At 44.2% G+C, this 23,507-nt stretch overlaps 1 protein-coding gene across 2 annotated transcripts in view; it reads left to right on the forward strand.

Moving 5' to 3' along the window:
* The window catches only part of Tmeff1 (transmembrane protein with EGF-like and two follistatin-like domains 1), an 85,754-nt gene that overhangs the window by 51,665 nt on the left and 10,582 nt on the right, over nucleotides 1-23,507 (forward strand). For both annotated transcript variants that reach the window (NM_023020.2, XM_039110701.2), the window contains exons 6-8: nucleotides 8,122-8,270; nucleotides 10,039-10,104; nucleotides 21,140-21,263. In NM_023020.2, the coding sequence (NP_075409.1) occupies nucleotides 8,122-8,270; nucleotides 10,039-10,104; nucleotides 21,140-21,263 (339 nt within the window). The remainder of the gene's footprint in view (nucleotides 1-8,121; nucleotides 8,271-10,038; nucleotides 10,105-21,139; nucleotides 21,264-23,507) is intronic.

Below are 23,507 nucleotides of genomic sequence, written 5' to 3' on the forward strand. Positions count from 1 at the left end.
AGGCAGTGACAATGGTTCGCTCCTAGTTCTTGGAAGTAGACGCGGTGGTTCCATCCCACTGAGGAGCGCTCGTCTCTGCCAGACCTTTGTCAAGGCGGTTCCTGGTTGATCGCAGTGCCTACCATAAACAATGCCGCTTGTCAGACGAGTGGTTGTTGTTGCTTCTGACGAGACTGGCACAGTGTCTTGTCTTCTTTGCCAACCCTTTTCATGGTTCTGAGTGGGTCTTCAGCTCTCCCCACTGCTGCCATTTCTATGTGGTTGCTATTTCAGGTTGCCTTATTTTTGTCTTGTAAACTAGCGGAAGTTTTCTTTTCTGCAGAGAAAAGATGGTAAACCTTTAGGGCTTTACAGGCTACATGTGCTCTATTATGGCCACCCCTTTACAAATAGAAATACCTTCTTCAGAGCTGGAGAGGTGGTTCAGTGGTTAGGAGCAGTTGCTGCTCTTTCAGAGGACCAGGGTTTGGTTCCCAACACCCATGTCTGGTGTCTCACAGCTGTCTATACCTCCAGCTCCAGGAGAGACCTCATTCTTGCCCCTGTGGGCACATAAACCACACGCACAAGCACACACAACATAGAGACATCTGATTAGCTTGTCTGCATTGACCTACTGTAGTTTGGCAACCCGTGAGCTATCCATTAAATCTTCTGATGATTAGAATATCGGTCGGTCTGTCTGTCTACCTTCCTATCCATTCATCCACCCATCCATCCATCCATCCATCCATCCATCCATCCATCCACCCACCCACCCATCCATCCACCCATCCACCCACCCATCCACCCATCCATCCATCCATCCATCCATCCATCCATCCATCCATCCACCCATCCATCCAGATATTTGGGGACAGACTCATATATCCCAGGCTAGTCTTGAACTTGCCATGTAGCCGAGGATGACTTTTGAACTTTCGGCCATCTTGACTCTAGCTCCCGAGTGCTGGGATTACAGGTGTGCACATGTTATGTGGTGTTGGAGAGTGAAGCCAGGACCCTGTGCATGCTAGGCAAGCACTCAGTACTGAGTCCATGTGAGTACTGTGAGACTCTTTTTAGTACACGACGAAGGTGAGCGTGAATAGGGCCTTAGCCTCTGCTTTACTTGTATGTCTTCCTCTCACCTTAGTTTTCCATGATTTCTTCTTTCTCTTCATGCTCTTCTCCTCTATCCCTATTCTCCATAGATTTGTCCTACAGGCAGGAAGTGTTTGCTTAGTGGGGCCATTCGCTTCATCTCTTCCCTGGGTTGCCCCACAAGCATCCCTCATTCCTGCAGAGCAGACTGGAGAGAGCTTTCTCTTCTTTTGGATCATCCCTTTATTACCTTTGACTCAGTTTCCTTTTCTAATAGCAATTTACCAGAAAGTCCGTTAACTTTGACAGATTGCCTTTTGAAGTTAGTTTTATCCATTCTCTTGGTGGCTTGATCGCCTATCTTTGCCGGTCTCTCCTTTACATGTCAACTTGCCTCGACGGCCCTTGGCCTCCAGAGTAAGCATTCTCTCTGCCTTGAAAGATAAACACATGCTCAAGCGTTTTCGACCTTGCCTTATTTTCATAACAGTTTTCTATGGAAGGGAGCAAGGGCAGCGGCAGATGCAACGTGAGCAGATCAGACTTTGCATCTGTGCGAACAGCGAGGCGTCTTCTTCATTGGATGGTCCCCAACACCCTCCCCTTATTGTAAGCTTGGAGCAGAAGAAACTGAAAACAAGAAAAATGGGAGGGGAGCGGGACGCTTTGCTTGATAAATAGCTTCACAAGTAATTTAATACCCAGGTTTTGTCTGAGTATCGGGAAAGGTCTTTGGACATTTGTTTAATGGAATAAGTATTGTTCTGGTCAAGTCATGATCTCTGAGCTGGGGTGACTTTCAGCATTGGATTTCTTTAAACTTTGTTTCTGAGCATGCATTGAGGTTTCTAGTAACACTGTGAACTTACCAGGAACAAGTCATGCTAAAGCTAACCTCCCCTCCCCTCCCCTCCCCTCCCCTCCCCTCCCCTCCCCTCCCCTCCCCTCCCCTCCCCTCCCCTCCCCTCCCCTCCCCTCCCCTCCCCTCCCCTCCTCTCCTGTCCTTCCCTTCTTTTTTCTTTTCTTTTCTTTCTTTCTTTCTCTCTTTCTTTCTTTCTTTCTTTCTTTCTTTCTTTCTTTCTTTCTTTTTGTGGTACAATAACATTTCCTATATCAGAGCTGAGCAGAGACTTAATGGCAGCATCTAAAAATGTTAGCAAGAGATGTTTGCCAGCCTGAGGTACACATGAGTCAGGCAGGTGGTAGGTGCTGTCCTAGCTCCCGACTCCTCTCCTTTTGAGATGGGGTCTCCTGTAGCTCAGGCTGACCTCCGACGTCCTGCATAGCTGAGGAGGACAGTGAACTTCAGTCCTTCTGTGTCTCCGCAGTGTGGGATTACAGGTGTGGGCCATCACTCTAGTTGATGCCATATTGGGGCTCAAACCAAGGGTTTCACAGATGCCAGGCAAGCACTCAAGCAGCGGACCCACATCCGTAACCCACAGCTTTTCTTCGTAGGTGATCAGTAGTGGATTAACTTTTCTGTAAGTTGTGAAAGTAGTTTTGTAATGATAGGATATGATTCTGTCTTTATCAGTGTTTTATTGATGACTTGGTAAAAATATGTAATGTACTTGTTTAATTTATGACTGTCAATCTAGAAGAGATACTAAGTGATAGTGTTAGAGCCCAAACTATTTTAGCATTCTGAGATAACCTAAAATTTGATAAGGATCCTCTGAGTCCTGGTTTCCAAAAGATAACAGTTAAATGCTTTGAGAGTTATACATGCAGAAATGGGTATGTGTAAGAGCCTTGATTGGTATGGGTCAAAGTTAGATGTAATTATACAGAACATTCATGGAATCTGTGACATTTACAGTATCTAGAATAAGGAATGTAATCATTTCTGTATTCTTTACATGCTGTTTTTTGCATCCCTCATATAATAAATTTAAGCTAGATGTGGGCATGGGACGTTGAATAATGAGTAATCATTAAATAATCTTTAACAATTTAAACTTTATTATGAAAATGTTGCAAAATTTAAAAAAATCACATTGGTGAGTGATGCATAGTCTTGAGATCCAGTTTACAGAAATGAGAACATATGTGTTTCTGAATGTTTAGAAGGAGTTCTTGGAAGATATTTTTGAGATCACATGTGGACTCAGAATCCTGTCCATTGCTTTTGTGTAGCTGTGACCTACGTGCCAGAGAGCAGTTTAAAGGAGGAAGGTTTGTGTAGCTTATGGTTCCAGACATCTCAGTCCACGGCTGCTCAGCCTTTTGTTCTCGGGTAGGAAGTCGCGGTGTCAGCAGTGTGTGGAGGAGGAGCTTGTTCCTTTCATCACATTCAGGAAAGGGGTGAGAGAGAGAGGGGTATGGAGACGGGGAGGGACAGGGGGATAAAGGGGACAGTGGCAAAGAGTGGGAGGGAGAGAGGAGATGGATAGCCATCACATGCAGGCTTCCAGAATCCTACTTCTTCCATCAAGGCCACCCCTCCCAGCATTGATACCCACTCCCCAAATCCAAAATAGTGCCATCATCTGATAGATGATGATGGATGGAGAGATACATAGATACGTAGGTACAGTGCCCACTGAGATAGATGATAGATAGATGGATAAATAGATGATGGATGGATGGATGAATGGATGGATGGATGATGGATGGATGATGGATGGATGGATGGATGGATGGACAGATGGGGTGGATGGATGGGAGGAGAGGGAGGAGAAAGAGAACTAAATATACAAATGTCTTCACTCATGTACAGTTGGTGGCTGGTCTCTGGATTTGTCTCTTCCTATGCTCATCTGAGCTCACCCTTTTTCTGATCAGCTAACCTTCTAGGACACTCTCTGGTCATTCCCTCAGCTCCTGTGTTCTAGAAAACAAACAATGCACCGAGATTGTTATCATTTTACTTGTTAGTGAATATTGTTCTTATGAACTTAATGTTTTTCTTTGACTCCAAAGACAGCTTGTATATTTGGAGTAGCATAGAAATAAGGCAAGCTTTTGTGAGTCTTTCCTCCCAACTGAGGAATAGAGTTTTACAGTGCTGTCTCACGGCTAATAAAACGCCAAAGAGAAGTAACCTTAGAAAGATGACTTTTGCTCACTGCTTCAGAGGTGGAAGGTTGTGGTCACTTGGCCCTGTTGCTATGGGAACGTGAGTAGTGGGCTGTTGAAGCATGATGGAGTTGAGCAGTTCACCTTACAGTGGGTGAGAAGCAGAGAGACTGGAAGGGCTAGTTCTAGTGCTTCCTCCACTTAGGCCACGTTCCCATTGTCATCCAGTGATGCTTAAATCAGGAATCCATGGATGGTTGAATCCACTGGTGTAAACAGAGCTCTCCTGCTCCTGCACCTCCCCCAAAGACTTCCCTCTGAACCCCCCTACATTGGGAAACCAAAACTTCAAAACACAAGTCTTTTGGGGGTCACTTATATTCAAGCCATAGCGTTCACTAGAACTTAGGGCTCCCCTTGACTGACTCCCCTGTTCACCCAGTAGACTGCATTTTGTGTAAAGTATTTCCTTGCTTTCTTTATAATTTTATTCTATGTGGTATATGTCTTAAAATATGTATTATTCTGCTGTATGTTATTATTTATTTCCTTTATTTTAAAAAAAGGTAAATTTTTTCTCTTTGAATTTTTGTTTTATATGTATTGGTGTTGTGCCTGCATGTATGTCTGTGTACATGTTCATGCAGTTCCAATAGAGGCCAGAAGAGGGTAGAGGATCCCCTGGGGATAGGAGTTACAGATGGTTGCGAGCCCACCATATGGGTGCTGGAACAGAACTGTCTAGATGGTCAGACAATGTTCTTAGCCATTGAGCCACTTCTCCTACCATTTGATTTTTTTTTTGTTGAAAACTTTGGTTTTATATATTTGAATTATGCTGTATGCATTGGCCTAGCTTGCATTCTATGACCGTGATAAACACGACCAAAAGCCCATTGGGGAAGAAAGAGTTTATTTAGCTTACATGTCCTTATCACAGCCCATCATTCAGGGAAGTTGAGGCACACACTGAAACAGGGACCACGAGGAAATGCTGCTTACTGGCTTACTCCCCATGGTTTGCTTAGCTTGCTTTTTTATACACCCCAGGCCTGCCTGCTCATGGTGGTACTGCCTATCGCTGGGTAGGCTTTCCCTGAATCCTCCCCAATCAACCATGAACCAAAAAAATGCTCCAAGACTTGCCTATGGGCCGGTCTGATGGAAATATTTTTTTCAACTGAGATTCTTTCTTCCCAGATGACCCAGAGACTTTTATCAAGTTGACAGAAAGTATAATATGTGCATCTTTTGACCCTGTCTATGTAATAGAGGCGTTTTTGAGATTCATTTAGGGCACTGTACATGATCAGAGTCATTTCACTGTGTGGAATTTGACCGATGGAGCTCGTGCTTTTATGACCCCATTTTGCTGCAAATAGTCATTTGGGTCATTTACAGTCTTCTCGTGGCAAACACCATGTACTTCATGCCTCCTGGCGCCCACCTGTGAGAAGCGTTCAAGTCCTTGGAAGAGTGACTTCGTGGAGCAAGTACAAGTCTAGGTGTTCATGGGAATGAGTCTTCCTGCGGCTCCACGAGGCCCTCATGCCAGCACCCGCTCCTCATCCTCACCTGTGTGTGCTTCCACTGCCTTTGTGTTAATTCTTACCAGCCTCGTGACTGTGATAATGTGCTATGGTCCTGGCTTCCAACGTCATGACTGTAAAAGACAAACCTTGTTAGGTAGCACACGTCTCTATAATACCGTGTTTAAGTTTCTTCTATTCATAGTCTGTTTTGGCTCCCCTCTTTCCCCATCAATATATATCCTTTAGGAAATGGGTTTATATTTATGTATTCTGGATGTTAATTTTCTTGTGGGTTATACGGGCTGTATTTTTTTTTTTAATTTCAAAGTCAGGTTTATCAGTTTCTTACCTTTGATCTTCTGAATCTCTTAGTGTTCAGTTTTATCTTTCACATTTGCTCTATAGAATATCAGGATTTAAAGGAATCTTCAAACACACAGGAAAGGAAAAAAATATTAAAGTGGGCCCTTTCCCATATACTCACCCCTCATCTTCAAAAGGCTGTTTGTTTTATCTTTTCTTCTTAACTTTTTCGGGGTAACATTTTTAGCAAATCTCAGATTCAGTGTGTGTGTGTGTGTGTGTGTGTGTGTGTGTGTGTGTGTGTGTGTGTGAGAGAGAGAGAGAGAGAGAGAGAGAGAATGTGCTCATTTTTACTGGCATTTTATATTTGCTGTATGGGTTACTGAGTGATATTTTCATCACAGTCTTGTCAATATTTGCTTTGAAGATTCTGAGACTATATTAAAACGTCAGATAATCTTCCTGACAATAAAATGTTTTAGTATCATAAGGTAGCCTCCTAACTTCTGTATTATTATGATTCTTACTATGATACTTTTTGCCCCCAAAGTCTTCTGTATATGATACTAACTGGCCACACCAAGAGTATCTCCTTCACCATTATTCTCTCTCCTCAATTTCTGTATCATTACTTCTTATCTGTCTTTAATTGTGCACACATGGCATGTCTGTGTGGGTACGGGTATGTTAGAATGCATGTGCTTGTGGAGTCCAGAAGAGGGCATCAGGTCCCCTGAAGAGTTACAGGCAGTTGAGAGCCACCTGATGTGGGTGGGTGCTGGGAACTGATCTGGTGTCTTCTGCAAGAGCGGCACGTGCTTTCGTTATCCTGTAGGCAGCATAGAGCTTGCTTTTGTAATTTTATCCAGCCTGTCTTCGCTATTTTATTGTAAAGTTTAGTCCATGTACATGCATATATATATATATATATATGTATGTATGTATGTATGTATGTATGTATATATATATATATATATTGTGTGTGTGTGTGCGCGCGCGCGTGCGCGTGCCTGCATGTGGGATGTATGGTTATTTTTCTCACTTTTGCACTCTGGAGAACCACAAAGACCTAGGGTGGAGTTGAGCTTCTCTAGAGGACATCCTGTTTGCTTCTGTTACTTGGTCTAGGGCCCCAACTAGTCCTTAACCTCTTCAATTCTGAACTTGGGGACCTTAGAAGGACCAATTGTATTTTAAGTTGCAACAAAGAACTGGCTGTGGTTGTGGATTCTCACGGGAGAAGTTTTTCTCCCAGTGTTCTGTGCCGTGGCTCAGGGCAGCCCTGTTTAAAAGGCTTTCCTGTTCTGCCATGGCTTGTAGCTTTTGGGGGACCTCTATAGCCTTTCTTAGGTGGGTCGTTGTTACCTGTCTCCTGTTCCCAGAGGGCTGCAATACCAAAAAGCTTATGGTCGGGACTGAAAACACCTTTAAGGCAAAAACTGCCTTTAGAGAGCCTGGAGTTGCCTCTGTGTCCTCATGTTGCTGACTGTGCTTTGAATGTTCCTGGTGTTCCTCCCGACTCTGGGGTGAATCCGAAAGGAAGTGTTAAAGTGCTTTACCCAGCATTTGTTGTCAGTAGGAGGGTGGTGAAGTAGGCTAGAATGTTGCTGGAGACTGGACGCCCTCCCCTGTCATTCATTGCTCTTGGGAGGATTGCCATAGCCTGGTTCTCCTGACTTCTGTCCTGTGGGGCTCTGGATACAGTAGATGCTCTGTTGCTGGGTAGATGTGTTGCTAGGAAGAACTTTCTACATAGTTCATATCTATATCCTTCTTTAATTGTCCTAACTGTTTGGTGCAGGTAGATTATTATTCATTTTACAGGTGGGTTAAATAAGACTGAGGATGATGCTGGGTGTAAACTGTGACCTTTGGTTTAGAACACTGTTCTTCCCATGGTGCCATCTTGTTTTTAATTAATGTTGTTGACATTGAACAGCTCCTCATGATTTGATCTAAAAATGAAAACTTTAGAGATTACCGACTGGGGTAACATGGTGTCTAGAATATCTCCAAATTCGTACCTGAGAGCCAGGTTTAGTTTGGCGTTCAGTTAGACTTATTTGTGATATATAGCACCGCTCTGCCTGTGCTGCAGAAGGCGGAGAGGAGGCTGTTTGCTGACGTGGCACTGTAAATCCTCTTGTCGTCCAATGTAGGTAACTGCTGTCTTTCTCAACAGGTGTGTGTGTAACATAGACTGCAGCGGGTACAGCTTTAACCCGGTGTGTGCTTCCGATGGGAGTTCCTATAACAATCCCTGTTTCGTTCGAGAAGCGTCTTGTATAAGGCAAGAACAGATCGACATAAGGCACCTTGGCCACTGCACAGGTAAAAGCCGCTCTGTCCACGGGAACCTGTCCTGAGTATCACAAGTTGGTATCTTGCTTAGTGATGTGTGTCTCCGTCTTATAAGTATTGTTTTTTCAGGCTTGGTCTTCTTATGACTATATACTTTAAAACTTCATCTGCTACTAATTTAGACATTTATCTTTGCCCTCTTTAGACATAAACTGTGTCTTGGTAGCTTGGTTATTAAGCTTATCTGTGTCTAATGTGAGTATATCCGAATCAGTTTGAGGTTTAGTTACAGTTCTAAGGTAAATTCAAATTCAATTGTAGCTAGAAATTTGATTATTTTAATTATGGCGAAACTATACATTTGCTGTATATATTCTTACTTTCCCCCCATAGCACCTGAGCTCCCTTTGCTCTCACCACCCAAACATATTATATGCAGCTTTTATAACATATTATATATAGCTTTTAGTGTAAAGTTACGGAAGGTAATGGAAAATTCCGCTTGCCCTTCTTCCTGTTTACTGAGTCAGGAAGCATAAGCCATTTAAGAATGGGCTTTGTTTTTCTCTCCTATTGGAAATGTCAACCATCACTGAAGCCGGGGACACTGAAGCTTCTGTCCTCAGTAGTACCTGTGGGCTGGGTATTACTGGATCAGTTCTAGTACATGGGGGCCAGGCCCCCTCACGGACTAGGATTACAGACCTTTCTTGCTTTGTCATCCCACTCCCTTTACCATTGCTCTTTGGGGACTTACTAGAGGCGTGTGCTCTACCTGAGCCACGGCAGAAACGGCGTAAAGGCCAGTTTATTCCTTTGTCTTAGTAAAGAATTGTTTCTGACACACGTCCCATAACTGTTCCGAGCTGCTAGCGGAGCTGAGATAGTCTACCAGGTAGGGCAGGTAGGGCATGATGGCGGAGGCCATTTTCTGGCAGAGAGGTCCGAGAGGTAGACATCCCTCTTGCCTTGGTCTTGGAATACAGTTCGGTTTACTTCATGCAGTAGCATTTAGAGCTCAGATGGGATGTTTGAATGGTCCTCCCTGGGGTATCCAGTTCAGAGCAACGGGCAAGCCCGGGGGGTTTTAATTCAAATCTGTGCAGCTTTGGAGTGATGGAGCCTTAAGTTGTATTTTCTTTCTCTCAGTAATTTTCTATCCACACCTAACTGAGGTCCTTATTGGCTCTCACACCGGCATTGGAGGTGGAAGCCCGTATTTCTTGGCACGTGCTTATGGACCCCATTGGTTTTCACGGTCCAATGCAGTTCCCGTGAGAGGATCTAAATGTTGCTTGACAATTTAGCAGAGATTCCATATTTATTGTAATCTCATATTTCCAGATAAGCATGGCAGGAAAAGAACAGTCTTGAGCTCAGTGGTTCCCTGGAGAGAGAGAGAGAGAGAGAGAGAGAGAGAGAGAGAGAGAGAGATTGAGATTGAGATTCTCCAAGGAATGCATGTCAGACTTTTAAAGTAGGTGACATCTGAGCTGAAGTCCTGAATCTGTTCTTCACGCAGAGATGCAGATGTACCTGGGGTCACTTGAGAGCTGGGAGAGAAAAGGAACCACCGGTAACGAGAATGACGGGGACTTTCCCACAGTGTTGTAGATGTCAAAACGTTATTCTTGCACACGTAGTTCTGTCTGTGAGGTAGGGAGTAGAGTGGTAAAAGTCATCCATGAGCAGGACGGGTAGACGATGAGAAGGAGCCAGAGCAGCTGCGGTGACTGAGGGCCCCTGGTGTGGCGTCAGCATCAGGCATTGCTTAACCTGCAACTGCTTTTTCTTCCAGACACAGATGACACAAGTTTGTTGGGAAAGAAGGATGACGGGCTGCAGTATCGGCCAGATGTGAAAGGTACTGAATTAAGGTTTCCTAGATTTGGACCAATTGGTGTGGCCATTAGCTGTCCCTGGTGCTTCTGCTTCCTAGATTAGCTCTCCGTGATAGCACTCTTGACTAATTGATTAGCAGTATTTGTTGAGATAGCTGAGGCTCCATTTACAGAATGCTCACGTATGTGCTTTCTATTGATTCGCGCTATTCCTTACAATAGGAAGTTCCCTAGACTCTGCTATTAACATTCCCCCCTGTTACCCAGCCTTTGAACCTCATTCCTTTTATCTGGAAGTCTCCACTTCTTTGTCTGACTGACTGACTCCAGCTCATCCTCTCCAGTCTCAGGGTGGGAACTGTTTCCTTTAAGAATCATTTCTTGGCCCCCAAATCTGGATTAGACCTCCCCTGTCTGAGCACTTAGCATACTCTAATAATTCCCTTCTCCATCTGTATCTCAGATCGTGAGTTCTGTGGGGATTGAAAATGAGCCACCTTTACTTTGTGCTGCTAACCCTGGCAGAATGTCTGGCAAATTGGTAGCTATTCCGTATTCATCGGGAGAATGGACGTGAGTCACAGGCACCGCGTTATTTACTTGCACAAAGTCTCATGTCGAGTAAAGATCAAAGCAGAGACTAGAATCCACGTGCCTTGACCTTATGTTTCACCACTCTTTGCCATCTGAGGTCACATGCATTGTTTTATTTGAATCTGACAAGTAGCAGTAAGAAGACCACCCAACCAGTGGCCCCTGTGAGGCTTAGGGATGATTATCTGGTTAATTAAAGAGGAGTTACATCACTGGACTCCTAAATCGTCACATTAAGTACACCTTAAAGAAGGAAAAGTCATTAAAAAGGAAAACTTTGAGACTGGGTGGGGGAAAGGAGCATGGGAGGAGTCAGAGGGGACAGAAGGAAGGGTGGAAACGCTGTAAATACAGTGCTCAGGCATAAAGTTCTAAAAGATTAATAAAATAAATAAAAACGTGTGATATGTAAGACATTCGGGAGACAAAGGAGGGGGAATCATGTACCTGTGGCCAGCTTGGCTGTGCAGTTCAAGGCCAGCCTGAGCTAAGCAGTGAGACTGTGTCTTACAACACCAAGGGCTGAGGATGTAGCCCAGCAATAGAGCATTTACCTGGCAACCTTGGACCCTGACTGGATCCACAGACCACAATAGGGGAAAATGTGATATTCATTAAATGTCTTTTTTTAAAGTTTCCCTGTTGTATAGAATTTCTTCAAAGCTAAATAAGATTCTTCATCAGTGCTTAGAACAGTGTCTGACATGGTTGTAAGTGCCCAGTAAATAGAAACTTTTGTAATCAAATAATATGTTACTTCCTTTACTTGAATTGTATTAAACCTGAATTTCTTCTAACCCACAAGGCCCTGAAAAACATTTTCCTCTGCTGATACTAAGTGCTGTATTTATAATAGGAAATCACCTCTGTTCCCACTGGAGTCATAGCCGACCAGCTTTAGTTTTATTCTCTCTACTGATAAATATGACTACATTACAAAGAACATTTTTCAGTAGTTAGCAGCTCATTTTAAAGGCAATTTGGGAATTTTGTATACCCCAAACACTTGTGTGATGTTCATAAAAATCATATAATAATATGACCACATATTGATAATCTTATCTGCACCACTTTTGAGGTACTGAAAATTCTGTACACACAAGAATTGTCGTGTAATTGTGAAATTGTATTAGAAGATACTGATTTATTATAGGGTTCATTTTAGCCACACAACTCGTGGAAGGGAAGATCATTTAGTACTTGGTATGCATTTTTTGGGTGTCCCTTATAGCAAGACATGCACTTAACCGGTTTCTGACTATGTAGAATCCAGTAAGCGTAAATGGCCTTTAGAAAAGATGGATTGCTCTTCAGTGGGGAAAAGTCATGGAGAAGATGAACTTGAATGAAACTTGACCTACAAGAGCTTGAGCAAGTTGTAGGATGTTTTTGGGAGGCTAAAAGGTCGTAAGAAGCAATGCAGACTCAAATGTTATGACAGGGTGTATTGGAAAGTGCTGAGGGATTTAGAGGAAGAAGAGGGAGGTAGGTGGGAAAGGCAGCCTGGGACCAGGTTTTGCTCCGTTGGACAATCGAGACTTTATTCTGAACCATAGGGATGTGATAGTTTGAGTAAGAATAGCCCCATAGGCTAACACAGTTACATGCTTAGTCATCAAGGAGTGGCACTACTTGAGAAGGATTAAGAGGCGTGGCCTTGTTGGAGTACGTGTGCCCTTATTGGAGGGAGTGTGTCACTGTGGGTGGGCTCTGGGGTTTCAAAAGCCTAAGCCAGACCCAGTGTTACTCTCTTCCTGCTGTCTGTGGATGTGATGGGTCTGGATGTAGAACTCTCCTTCTCCATCATTTTGTCTGCCTGCATGCTGCCATGTTCCCTGCAATGATAATAGACTAAACCTTTGACACTGTAAGCCATCCCGAGTGAAATGCTTTCTTTTATAAGTGATACCATGGTCATGGTGTCTCTTCACAGTGATAGAGCAAAAACTACGACAGAGATCATTACTATAATATAAATAAAAAGGTAAAGCTCCAATATTAATCAGTCTAGTGAGGGTTACCTGCAGGAACACAGTGCTTATTGTGCAGAGGGGCAACGGCAGAGGTGAAATCAGCAGGCTCAGAAGGGACAGACATCTCTTAGATGGGGGATAATAAAAGCTAACAATACTGAGTCTTAAACCCCGAGACTTTGACAATCAGTTCTTCTTATAGAAATGATATGCTGGGAGGCAGAGGGGTTTGGAGTTGGTGAAGGTGACTAATTGCATTTTGGAATCTGATGTGATGTGAAACTCATCCAGGAGACTATTCAGCATAAGTCTAGAGACAAACCTCTGGTCCAGAGTTGGTAAGCGGAAAGGATGGCCAGTCGTTTATCATGCAGCAGGAAGGAAGGCATTCTGGGATGAGGAGTCAACCATCTTGAATTGTAAACAGTAAGGACAGAATTTCTATAGGGTTAAGATGGAGGCCAGATTGTGAGAGTTTGGTACATGCCACGGTCATGGTGTCTCGTTACAGTACTGTAGAACTGTAAGGGAGTATGTTAGAAGGTAGCTCTGTTACCTTTGTCTCTGTTCTCACAGCGTTGTAGGAGCCCTTGGTGAATTCTTGTGTCTTCCTGCCCAGACTGTGTGGGTATGAGGTACTTCCACAGGGCCTGCCATAGGCAGCAGGAGCACACAGAACCCAAGGTGATGCTCAGCGGGGAAGGGTCGTTTTAATTAATTAATCAATTAATCAATCTATCTATTTTGAGAAGGGCTACTGTGATGGTTTATATATACTTGGCCCAGGGAGTGGCATTATTAGAAGGTGTGTCCCTGTTGGAGTAGGCCTGGCATTGTGCATTTGGGCCTTAGTCCTAGCCCTAGCTGCCTGGAAGTCAGTGTTCTGCTGGCAGCCTGCAGATGAAGATGTAGAACTTTGAGCTCCTCCTGCACCAGGCCTGCCTGGATGCCGCCATGCTCCTGCCTTAATGATGATGGACTGAACCTCTGAATCTGTAAGCCAGCCCCAATTAAATGTTGTCTATAAGACTTGCCTTGGTCATGGTTTCAGTTCATAGCAGTAAAACCCTAAGACAGCAACTCAATAAGTTTAGTTTGGCTGTTTACAGTAGCATTGGAAGATCTCGAATCTTAAAGGTGTGGTGATGGAGTACAAGGAGTGTGTGTGTAGGGGAGAAAGATATAATCTTTATTATAGAAAGTTTCAAAGATAATGTCAAGAGAACATAACAAACCTGTATGTACCCAGCACCAATCTGTAAGTTTGTTTTTTAAGATTTAACTTTCATTTAGTGTGTGTGTGTGTGTGTGTGTTTGTGTGTATGTGTATGTATTTGTGTGTATGTGTGTGTGTATGTGTGTGTGTTTGTGTGTATGTGTATGTATGTATGTATGTATGTATGTATGTATGTATGTATCTCTGTGTGAGTTTCTGCACTTGAACGCAGATGCCCACAGAGGCCAGAGGACTGTGGAATCTCTCTGAATTTAAATTGTGAGCCACCCAGTGTGGGTGCTGGCAGCTGAAGTCAGGTCTTCTGCAAGAGCAGTACGGGCTCTTAACCACGAGCCATCACGTTGGTCCTGCTGTCAGTTTTTATTAACATTTCATTATATTTACTGTCAGCACATTATCAGCATAATTAGAATTTTACAGATTTTTAGATATAGTTTTGACCCTGAAATCAATTTAGTTCACCTACACCACACCCTACTGTGCTTGGCAGTATTTCCAGTTACCCATAAAGTTCCTTCATGATACAGACATTACAATCCAAAAGTACTTTCCTACAGCCTAAATTGAACTGTAGTGCTTTAATTAGAAAGACACCCACACTTGTCATTCCAACCCTCCCCTCATCTTTGAACTTGCTCTTGAGACTCTTCTTTTTTCGTACTGGCCAGGGACATGAGAGATATCGAGGTGCCATTACCAAGAGTCTCATTTGCCTGGTGGCTGTGGATGTGTTTCAGTCTATCATCTTTTGATGTGTCCCTTTAAAGGCAATGAGTCAATGATACAGGTGTGAGACTCACTGGAAGGAACCCAAGTTGTGAGCAGGCGAGAGTCTTGTTGGAACTGCTCAAGATCTCCTGAGAAGGGAGGGTTTGATCTGGGCTAAGAAGGGAAGGGCTTGCTGAAAGCAACTGTCAGGAGTGTGTCAGGGGAAGGTGGAGGAAGGAAGATGGAAGGATGTTTTTCCTAAGGGGATAGCTGAGGAGGTAGGGGAGCTTATACACATTAGAAGAGTCATTTCCCTGGCATAATTGGGCTAGGGAGAGTCAGGGTTGGGATGGAGTGCAATGGATTTATGACTGAGAGAAGGTAGGAATGTATTTACTGGGTAGATACTTCCTCAAGGCCAGATTTCAGGAGACAGGGGTAGGGAAGTCTGCTGAGGAATATGTAAGTATAATAGTTGGGATATGTAAGTGTGATGGTTGGGATATAGGATGGCATCTTTTGGAAAGCTATACACAATATTTAAATTTTTTTAACTCTGTAGAGACAGGGAGCCCTAACGTTATTGTTGACATGCTGTCAGAGTTGTAGCCGCAGGGGCTAACCCTGTAGGTACATGTCTCAGCTGCTAAGATCAGTTCCTATGGAACAGACCAGATGATCGGTGGAACGGTCCTCTGCCGATAGGCCGCTTGGTACCGTTTCTTATGACATCACTACTTCACACACTCTCCTTCCTTTGTGTGTGAAAACCTGGCTGCTGGAGCCAGAGTTGTTTATGAAGCGTCTGTGGATGGACCGTGTCTCTGGGTGGCCAGATGTCCTGTGTGTACTGTACACACTTGAAGCATTGTTCAGACAACAGCAGTGGATGCTGTTGATGCTGGAGCCTGTCACCACTCGCCTGAGGGCATTGTTCAGACAGGATTCTTCTGTGGCCATGTCCTATGCCAAGGCTGCTGTGTCTCTCCTTCGGTATCTGAAGTCATGCTTTATCGCGTCTTTAAACCTTTTTTATCTTTCATTTCTCAATCGGCCTCACTTACATAGGCTAGAGAGCATGTCTCGAACATTATGCTGGGACCCAGGACCTACACACCTCCCAGGTTACTGCGAGATTACTGCTGAAGTCAGAGTTTAGTAGCCAAGGTCTTGTGCTGTGGAGTCAGACTTGAGCTACACCTAAGGCTAACGAGACCCGATTTCTCTGAGCCTCAGTGATCACATCGGCTTAGGAGAGACGGGTAATGCCTCTTAGCTGCAATCACTCTGAAAAATCAACCGCCAGATTCCTGCCTTCACTTTTTGATACACGATTATTACTGAGTAGCTGGTTCAGATTATTCTCACAATAGCTGAGCTCACTTCTATTGCAGATTCCTGTAATGGCTCATGGGTGGTCTCAGTAGCCATTTAGCAGGTTTTAAGCAAGTGTCCTGTGTGCTCCTGGGCCTTTGAGTGATCCGTGCTGTCCTCATTTTGCATGATAATGCTGGAACTGAGTGTTTTCCCACGTAGAGAGGCTGAACAAAGCCGTGTCCCGAACCCTGGTGCTCTTGGCTGTATCTCACAGCTGGTGAGAGTCCTGCGCTCTCTGGCTGCTTTCTCTCCTGAATCTCTTTCTGGTCTGTTACTCAGAGAACCTTGCTGAGCTCTGTCCACACACGCAGTTGCTTAGTGTGGCTTTGTTCTTATACTCTGTTCATTCTGCCATTCTCTCAAACTCCAGGAAACTACCACGGTGCTCAGAACGTGGCAAATCACTGCAAATCTCTAAAAAGCACTTTTAGAATGACCACAGATCTAAGTTTTAATTCAGCTTGCTGGTCTCTCTCTCTCGGGCTCCCCTTCATGAAGCTCAGGTTTAGAGACATTTATGATGCTCCGTTAAGAACATATTTGGTAAAGAGGATAGTTCTGTACTGGGTTAGTGATAGGTACCGTTCTTTTTGTAAATATTTATTCATATTTTAGAGTATGAATGTTTATGTTGTGTACCTCGTGGGTTCAGTGCCTGTGGAGACCAGAAGAGGAGGGCATTGAGTCTCCTGGAATTGGAGTTACAGTCACAAGCCACCATGCGAGTTCTGGGAATCAAACCAGCTGTTAACCACTGAGCTGTGTCTCCAGGCCCTGGGTACCACTCTTTAAGATAGATGTAGCCTAAACGCGTTCCAATAGGAATGTGAAGTTTGACCTTGAGAGTACAACACAGGTAGGCAGTAGTGAATGAGTGAGCGGACACTAGGGGATGTGTACAAAGTTAGAGATTTCATTCAGCATGAAAAATACCCAGCAGCGTCCGATCTTACCGAGTTACGATGAGTTCTCTGGCGTGTTAACTTCCCCCTCATGTTCTCCAGGTAGCTGAGCCCGTGTGTAGAGTGGCGTGGAAGTAGAGCATGCTGGGTAATTTTGGCATTGAGTGGAATGCTGAGTTTGGACTTTGCCAGCCAGGCACTCAGCCTTACTGGATGCGCCTTCTTTTCTAAGCTTCTCTTCGTGTGTCGCCAGGGTCCACTTTCCCTCATGGGTCCATTCAGTTAATGTTTCTTAGCACCACACTATTAATGTCTCAAAACCCATTCTTAATTTACCCAATTTTTTTCTCACTGCTTTCATGTAGTTGAATTTTCCCACAGTATTATGCCTGGAATTTTCGGCAGTGTATAGGGCTTTTTTTATGATCCATTATGACACTACCTGACCGCCGCAATCTCACTCTGTGGTCCCACGAATACACACTTTGAGGGTGTCCCACTATTAGGTTCCCTGTTCCGAGAAGCGTGGTGTAGTGGGGTAGTGACCGCCTTCCTTGCCACTGGAGCGGGAATGCTGAACCGCACTTTCAGCTCAAAATCGAAGCAGGAAAAGTACGTGCAGCTGGTTTCTGTGGGTTCCTTCTCATCAGTGCCGATTGCTTGAGGCATGCCTTCTGCTTTGATCACAAGTGTTTGTAAACAAGCAGTCTGTTAATTAAGTTCCAGCCTGTGTTGTGAGATCCCGGGCAGCACTGCTCAAAGCAGCTTCTTTCTGAATGGGGATTTCAAAGTAGAAGCCTTTTAGTTTGTTGTTGGGATAGTTTTTCTTTTTTTTAAATGGAAACTAAAGATGATTCAACCCATACACTTACTATTTTTTTTCTTTCCTGTTGCTGGGAGTTGAACCCAGAACTTCAGCCCATCTCCTGAAGTACACTCCCATGGCACACAGCCAGGAAGTTCACTATGGCGTGACGTCAACAGATGAAAGTTGTGGCTCATTCCTGCAATATTCTTTAGGCCTAGAATGACAGCTGGCACTACTGATTAAGCACTTACTGTTTGCAAAGGACTGTTTTAAGAGTTCTGTACCAGGGGCTGGAGAGTTGGCTTTGTGGTTGAGTACACTGTGCTGTTGTAGAGGAGCTGGGGTCTGTATCCAGTACTCACATGGTTTACCATCCGAGTAGATCCAGCTCCAGGGGTCCAGGGTCGTCCTCTTCCAGCACCAGAACACATATGATACACATGCATAGTTGCCAGCTAAACTCTCACAAATAACTCTGAGAGAAACGTAACGTTCTGAACCAGTTCACCTACTACTATAGGCTAGATCTCACCTCACTTAGGCCTCAATTCAATTCTGTGAAAACTGGATGTGGTTATTATATATCCCGTTCTTCAGACTAGGGAGTGGAAGGCTGTGCCTTTAGGTCACAGTTAGGGAAGTGCTGAGACCAGAGTTCAGATTCTAACATTCTAACTCTAGAGATGTCCTTTTACATTGTACACACTGCTTTTCAGAACTGGGAATTATATAGGGAAAAAGAGCAGAGGTATCTAGACTCCTGAAGAACTCCATCGTATGGCTGATTTTAAACTCCAAACAGCTGTTCCACTGTGTATAGTATAAACGGTGATGGTGAAAAGGAATACAGGAACCAGCCTGAGTTAATGGGACTGATTCATGGGACGTCTGGCAGGAAGACATCTCCCCCTAGCTCACTCAGGGCCGTATTTCAACTAGGTGTCCTCCGGCCCCTGATAAGCCCCTGACTTCTAGCACGTACTCTTTCTGCTTTGTTCTCACTGCTATGTTTGAATGAGCCAATTGTATGTAACCACACCAAACCCCCTAGCTTTCTCTATATAACCCTCTGACTTTTGAGTTTCGGGGTCGACACCTCTGTCTCCTGCGCGAGAAACGTGTCGGCCTGGAGATCTCTGTAATAGGTCTCCGTAATAAACCTTGCCTTTGCTTATTACATCCAAAATGGTCTCTCTGTGTCTGGGGTCCGCGATTTCCCAAGACTTGAGTAAGGGTCTCTCTGCGTGGGATCTTTCATCATCATGTGTCTATTGGAGAATAAGTGTCGTGCATGAGGTCACAAAGCCACAGAAATGAGTTCATGATGGAGGATTTGTGGCCTGGGTCCTGACTCCGTTCTCTTTCTGCATAAGTCTATTAGTAAATGTAAATGTCCTCAAACAATCTGCATTGTGACTGGTTTCCCCCGTGGCACTCCTCCTATCTCCCTGTGTTTATACAAGGATAACCCCCTTTAAGCTTTATTTGTGAAAGGGTAATTCGAGAAGCTTCAGGACAAAGCAATGAACCGTTCGTTACCCTGCATTACCGTGAGAAGGAATGTTAAGTTTTCTATACATAGGAGGGAATGATAACAATCTCACACAACCAAATAAAATACAGTAAGACAAAGCAACTCCATGGAAGTCGGACACGGCCACCCAACAGGAGGAACAGAATCCCGAGAGCAGGCAGAAGAGTCAGAGACCCACTCATTCTCACAGTCGGGCGGGCGTCCCATAGAGTACTAAGCTGAAAGCTCTAACACACACGCAGAGGACCTGGGGCAGCCATGCAGGCCCTGCGCTTGCTGCTTCAGTCTGTGTGAGCTCATGTGCCCATAGCTGAGCTGATTCAGATGGCTTTGTTCTCCTGGTGCCCTCCACTCTGGCTCTTACATTCTGTCCACCTCCTCATGGCTCTGGGTTCCCTGAGCTCTGAGGGGAGGAATTTGATGGAGACCTCCTGTTTAGACTGTCTCTCCACATAGTGTCTGGCTGTGGGTCTCTGCATCTGTTTCCGTCTGCTGCTGGAGGAAGCTTTTCTGATGAAGACTGGACAGGACACGGATCTATGACTACAGCAGAATATCATTAGGAATCATGTTATTGATTTTCTCTCTCTCTCTTTTTGATCCAGAGTCTTATGGTTTTATTATGGCTCTCTGGGCTATCTATCTAGTCTCTGGTTCTTGCTTACCCAAGCAATGTCAGGTATGGGTTCCTTCTGTGGAGTGGGCCTTAAGTCACATTAGACATTGGTCGGATTCTCCCACAAGTCCTGTGCACCGTTGCCCTGGCATATTTTGCAGGTAGTGCAGACTGTAGGTCAAAGGTTTTGTGGCTGGTTTGGTGTCTATGTTTGTCTTTTGGTAGCCTGCCGAGTACCTTCCCACACCAAAGGCACTAGAACTGAGGAGTAGGGCTCCTGTAGCCCCACCTTTTTGATCTTCCTAATCTGTTTCTATTAACATTTTTCAGATTTTATTACACTTTGTGATCTGGGGGAGACAAGCCCCTTATTGTTGTGGTGTCATGTGGATAGCTGGTTATTTTATTGCCACTGTATAGTATAGGCTGTCACCCTGCTTTTTACAGTTATGAATTCTTAGGTTAGAGAGAGTAGGGTGGTAAAGGTCACACAGCCAACATGTGGGGAATCTGTAAGACATTTTTGTCATGTTCTGTGACTTGACTTTCTTTTGAATGAACATTTACTTTAAAGGTACTGTGTGAAAAAGAAAAAAACTAGCAAAAGTGTCCTTCCACCTCCACCGGCTTTCTGTCTGTCTGTCTCCTCTCTCCTTCCCTACTGTGTTTCTGAGACAATGCAGCAATGACGTGTTAACATTTGGCCGAGGGTGGTGTGAAAAGTGGGTTCATTCTGCATCAGCCTTTTGAGTACTGAGGTTACAGGTGTGTGCTACCATATCTGGCTAAAGCTGTTACCAGCGGAAAAGACAAGCCCTTGATAGTTTTCATTCAAAAAAAGAAATCTTTTACCCAAAGTTTCAGAACCCTTTAACTTGCTCTTTGCCGATGTTCTTGACTCTCAGTCTGACAGGCTCTATGTAAGTGAGCAGCTTCACCCCTCCAAAGACAACATTGTGAGTACCATCTCTGTCACAGGGCCGCCTTCCTTCTACACCCGGCACTTATAGTTTAGCAAAGATGTTTCTCTTTTTCAGACTGTTTTTAATGTAGCAGTAGTTCACAGTGGTCATGCTCTGCAGCTATTCTTGTGTGCTCTCTGTCTTATTTGTCTGCCTGCTTGCTGTGTTTGTGCATGGTGGGTTGCAAGGGACCTTAGATCTTGCCTACCCTCTCTGATCAGTCTCCCTTCTAAATCGCCCAGCTGGTGATTGACAGGGTGAATTCATTTGTTTCTGAGGCTTGGAAAGGGTTTGTATTTTCTATTTTTGTTTTCAGTATTCAGTGACCTGGTTTGTGTTCTTTTAAGATGCTGGTGATCAAAGGGAAGATGTTTATATCGGAAGCCACATGCCTTGCCCTGAAAACCTCAATGGGTACTGCATCCACGGGAAGTGTGAATTCATCTACTCTACTCAGAAGGCCTCTTGTAGGTAAGTTGGCGGCTCATAATCGGGGCTGAGAGTCTTTTTTCCATTGGTCATAGACTAAATAGTGTTATCTGCAATAGATAAGTTTCAAATAAACCAACAAGTCATCTATACATCCCCCAAACTCTGGCAAGAAATATGCAAAGATGAGAAACAGGCTGCATTAGGGTTTGGAGGCTCTGAGCTTAACATCTTTACGATGACATTTTAATATTAATTTGCCATATTCCAACGCTATTTTGATCTTTCGGCAATCTGTCACAAGGTGGTTGAACGACTGAGGAATATATTACGAATAGAGAAGGAATAACTCAAATAAAACATATGCTAAAATAGACTTCTAAAAATAAAGGAGTAGGGATAAGGAACCAGGTGTGAGTTGTGAGAGGGAAGTGGAAAGAGTGTCAGTCCTCAGCTCCTGTACTCCAGAGACGTTGCATAACTTGTTCAAGGTCAACAGCAAGTTGGAAGTAGAGCCGAGAAGAAACTAGACATCAGATTCCCTGACAGACAGCCTGAGAATATCAGTGCTGTTTGCTGGTGTGTGTGTGTGTGTGTGTGTGTGTGTGTGTGTGTGTGTGTGTGTGTGTGAATGTGTTTGTATGCATGTGTGTGCATGTGTGTGCACATGTGTGATTTTCTGTGCATGCATGTGCATGTGTGCCTGTGTGTGTGTGCTGCTGTTGCTGTCATGAATTGCATGCTGTCTTGTGTCTGATTAGCCAGGCCGGGTTTCTGCAGAGAAGGGGGCGGGCCATTGCTGTCCTTCCACTCACTCTGGGAGTTGGGCAGGAACCTGCTTCCTGTTCTTAGGCAAAACATCAAAACATGGGGAGTTGTTTCATTTTTCTTTTTCTTTATCTACCCACAGGGTAGGGACTCTGCTTTGGCCCTGGGGCCTCCTGGGTCCCTCTTCTTTACCTCCCTTCCCTCTCCTCCTGCATAAAGATGAATAGCAGAGCAAATGCTTTCACTGTTAATGGTTGAGCAGCTCTTTATAAAAGTCATTGTCTTTTCCCCATTGACAGTTCTCTTTGTCTTTGAAGGAGCCAACTCCTCTTTCCTCCTCCCTCCCAAACATTTCAAAACAACTAGTCTATAAAAGAGAACGGATTGCATAAGCAAAGCACACAACGGATTCTTCACGTTTGCCGCACAGTGGTACAGAAATCTTGGCAGTTCAGGTTGGCTTGAGATGGGGCATTCTACTTCAAGCCCTGGTGCCACTGTCTGACATTGCACTCTTGGGAAGGTGAGGCAGGAAGATCAAGAGTTCTACACCAACCTGAGCGACATAGTAGGCTCCCGACCAGATAGGGCTACATGGTGAGATGCCGTCTCAAAAACCTGCAGCCACAAACCACGATGGCTGTAAGAGTGGTGTGTGTAGCATGCATCGCTAACCACAGTTGCTTTGTAGTTCTATAAGAAATGGCAACTGATACTAGACCACAAGCCTGCTCTATCAAGGACTCCATTTAGCAAATTACTTCCTTTCTAGTGCCTAACCTAGTAGGTCTGTAGTAAATAAATTTCTAATAATGGAAATCAACTCTCCTGGATGGAGGAATTTTGGAAATGGTAAAGAATTTATTTCCTATGCATTTATCATTCCTAGAATAAGAGCAGTTTGTAGCTTTCTACTGTGTATTTACAGCATTTGTAAGAATCAGGCTAAAATATCATGTGTCTATAGTACTAGCCAGGGATGAATAAAGCCATAATCCTTTTATTAGACTAAAACCTAGTGTTATTCCACCATTGACACACTAGCTTATTCTTTCTACCAAACTCTGTGCTAATGGGTTGTTGAACTTACATATATCAGGGATCTTGGGATCTTGTCCTCAGGAAATATTTAGTAGCTAAAATACAATATGAACAATGATGTCATCTGCATAAGTGCATGAGGTGATCTGAGACTTTAAAACAAAACAGAGGAGGTGGAGGCTAGAGGGACAAAGTGTACAGAGTCTCCTCGGCTTCTGGCTGTGGTAAAACTGAATAGGAGAATTCAGAGAAAGGGGTTTTGGGGAAATGATGCATTCAGTTTCACCTGTTGGTGTCCTGGGCCTATGGGTTGGTTATCTGGTGTCCTGTGCCTATGGGTTATCTGGTGTCCTGGGCCTATGGGCTGGTTATCCGGTGTTCTGGGCCTATGGGTTATCTGGTATATGGATGTTTACTAAGCTGTTTGAGATAATCAATTTAAAAATTCATGGGAGAGCCAAGTGGGAGAAGTAGACT

Source organism: Rattus norvegicus, chromosome 5 (genome assembly GCF_036323735.1).
Source record: "Rattus norvegicus strain BN/NHsdMcwi chromosome 5, GRCr8, whole genome shotgun sequence".
Lineage (NCBI taxonomy): Eukaryota > Metazoa > Chordata > Mammalia > Rodentia > Muridae > Rattus > Rattus norvegicus.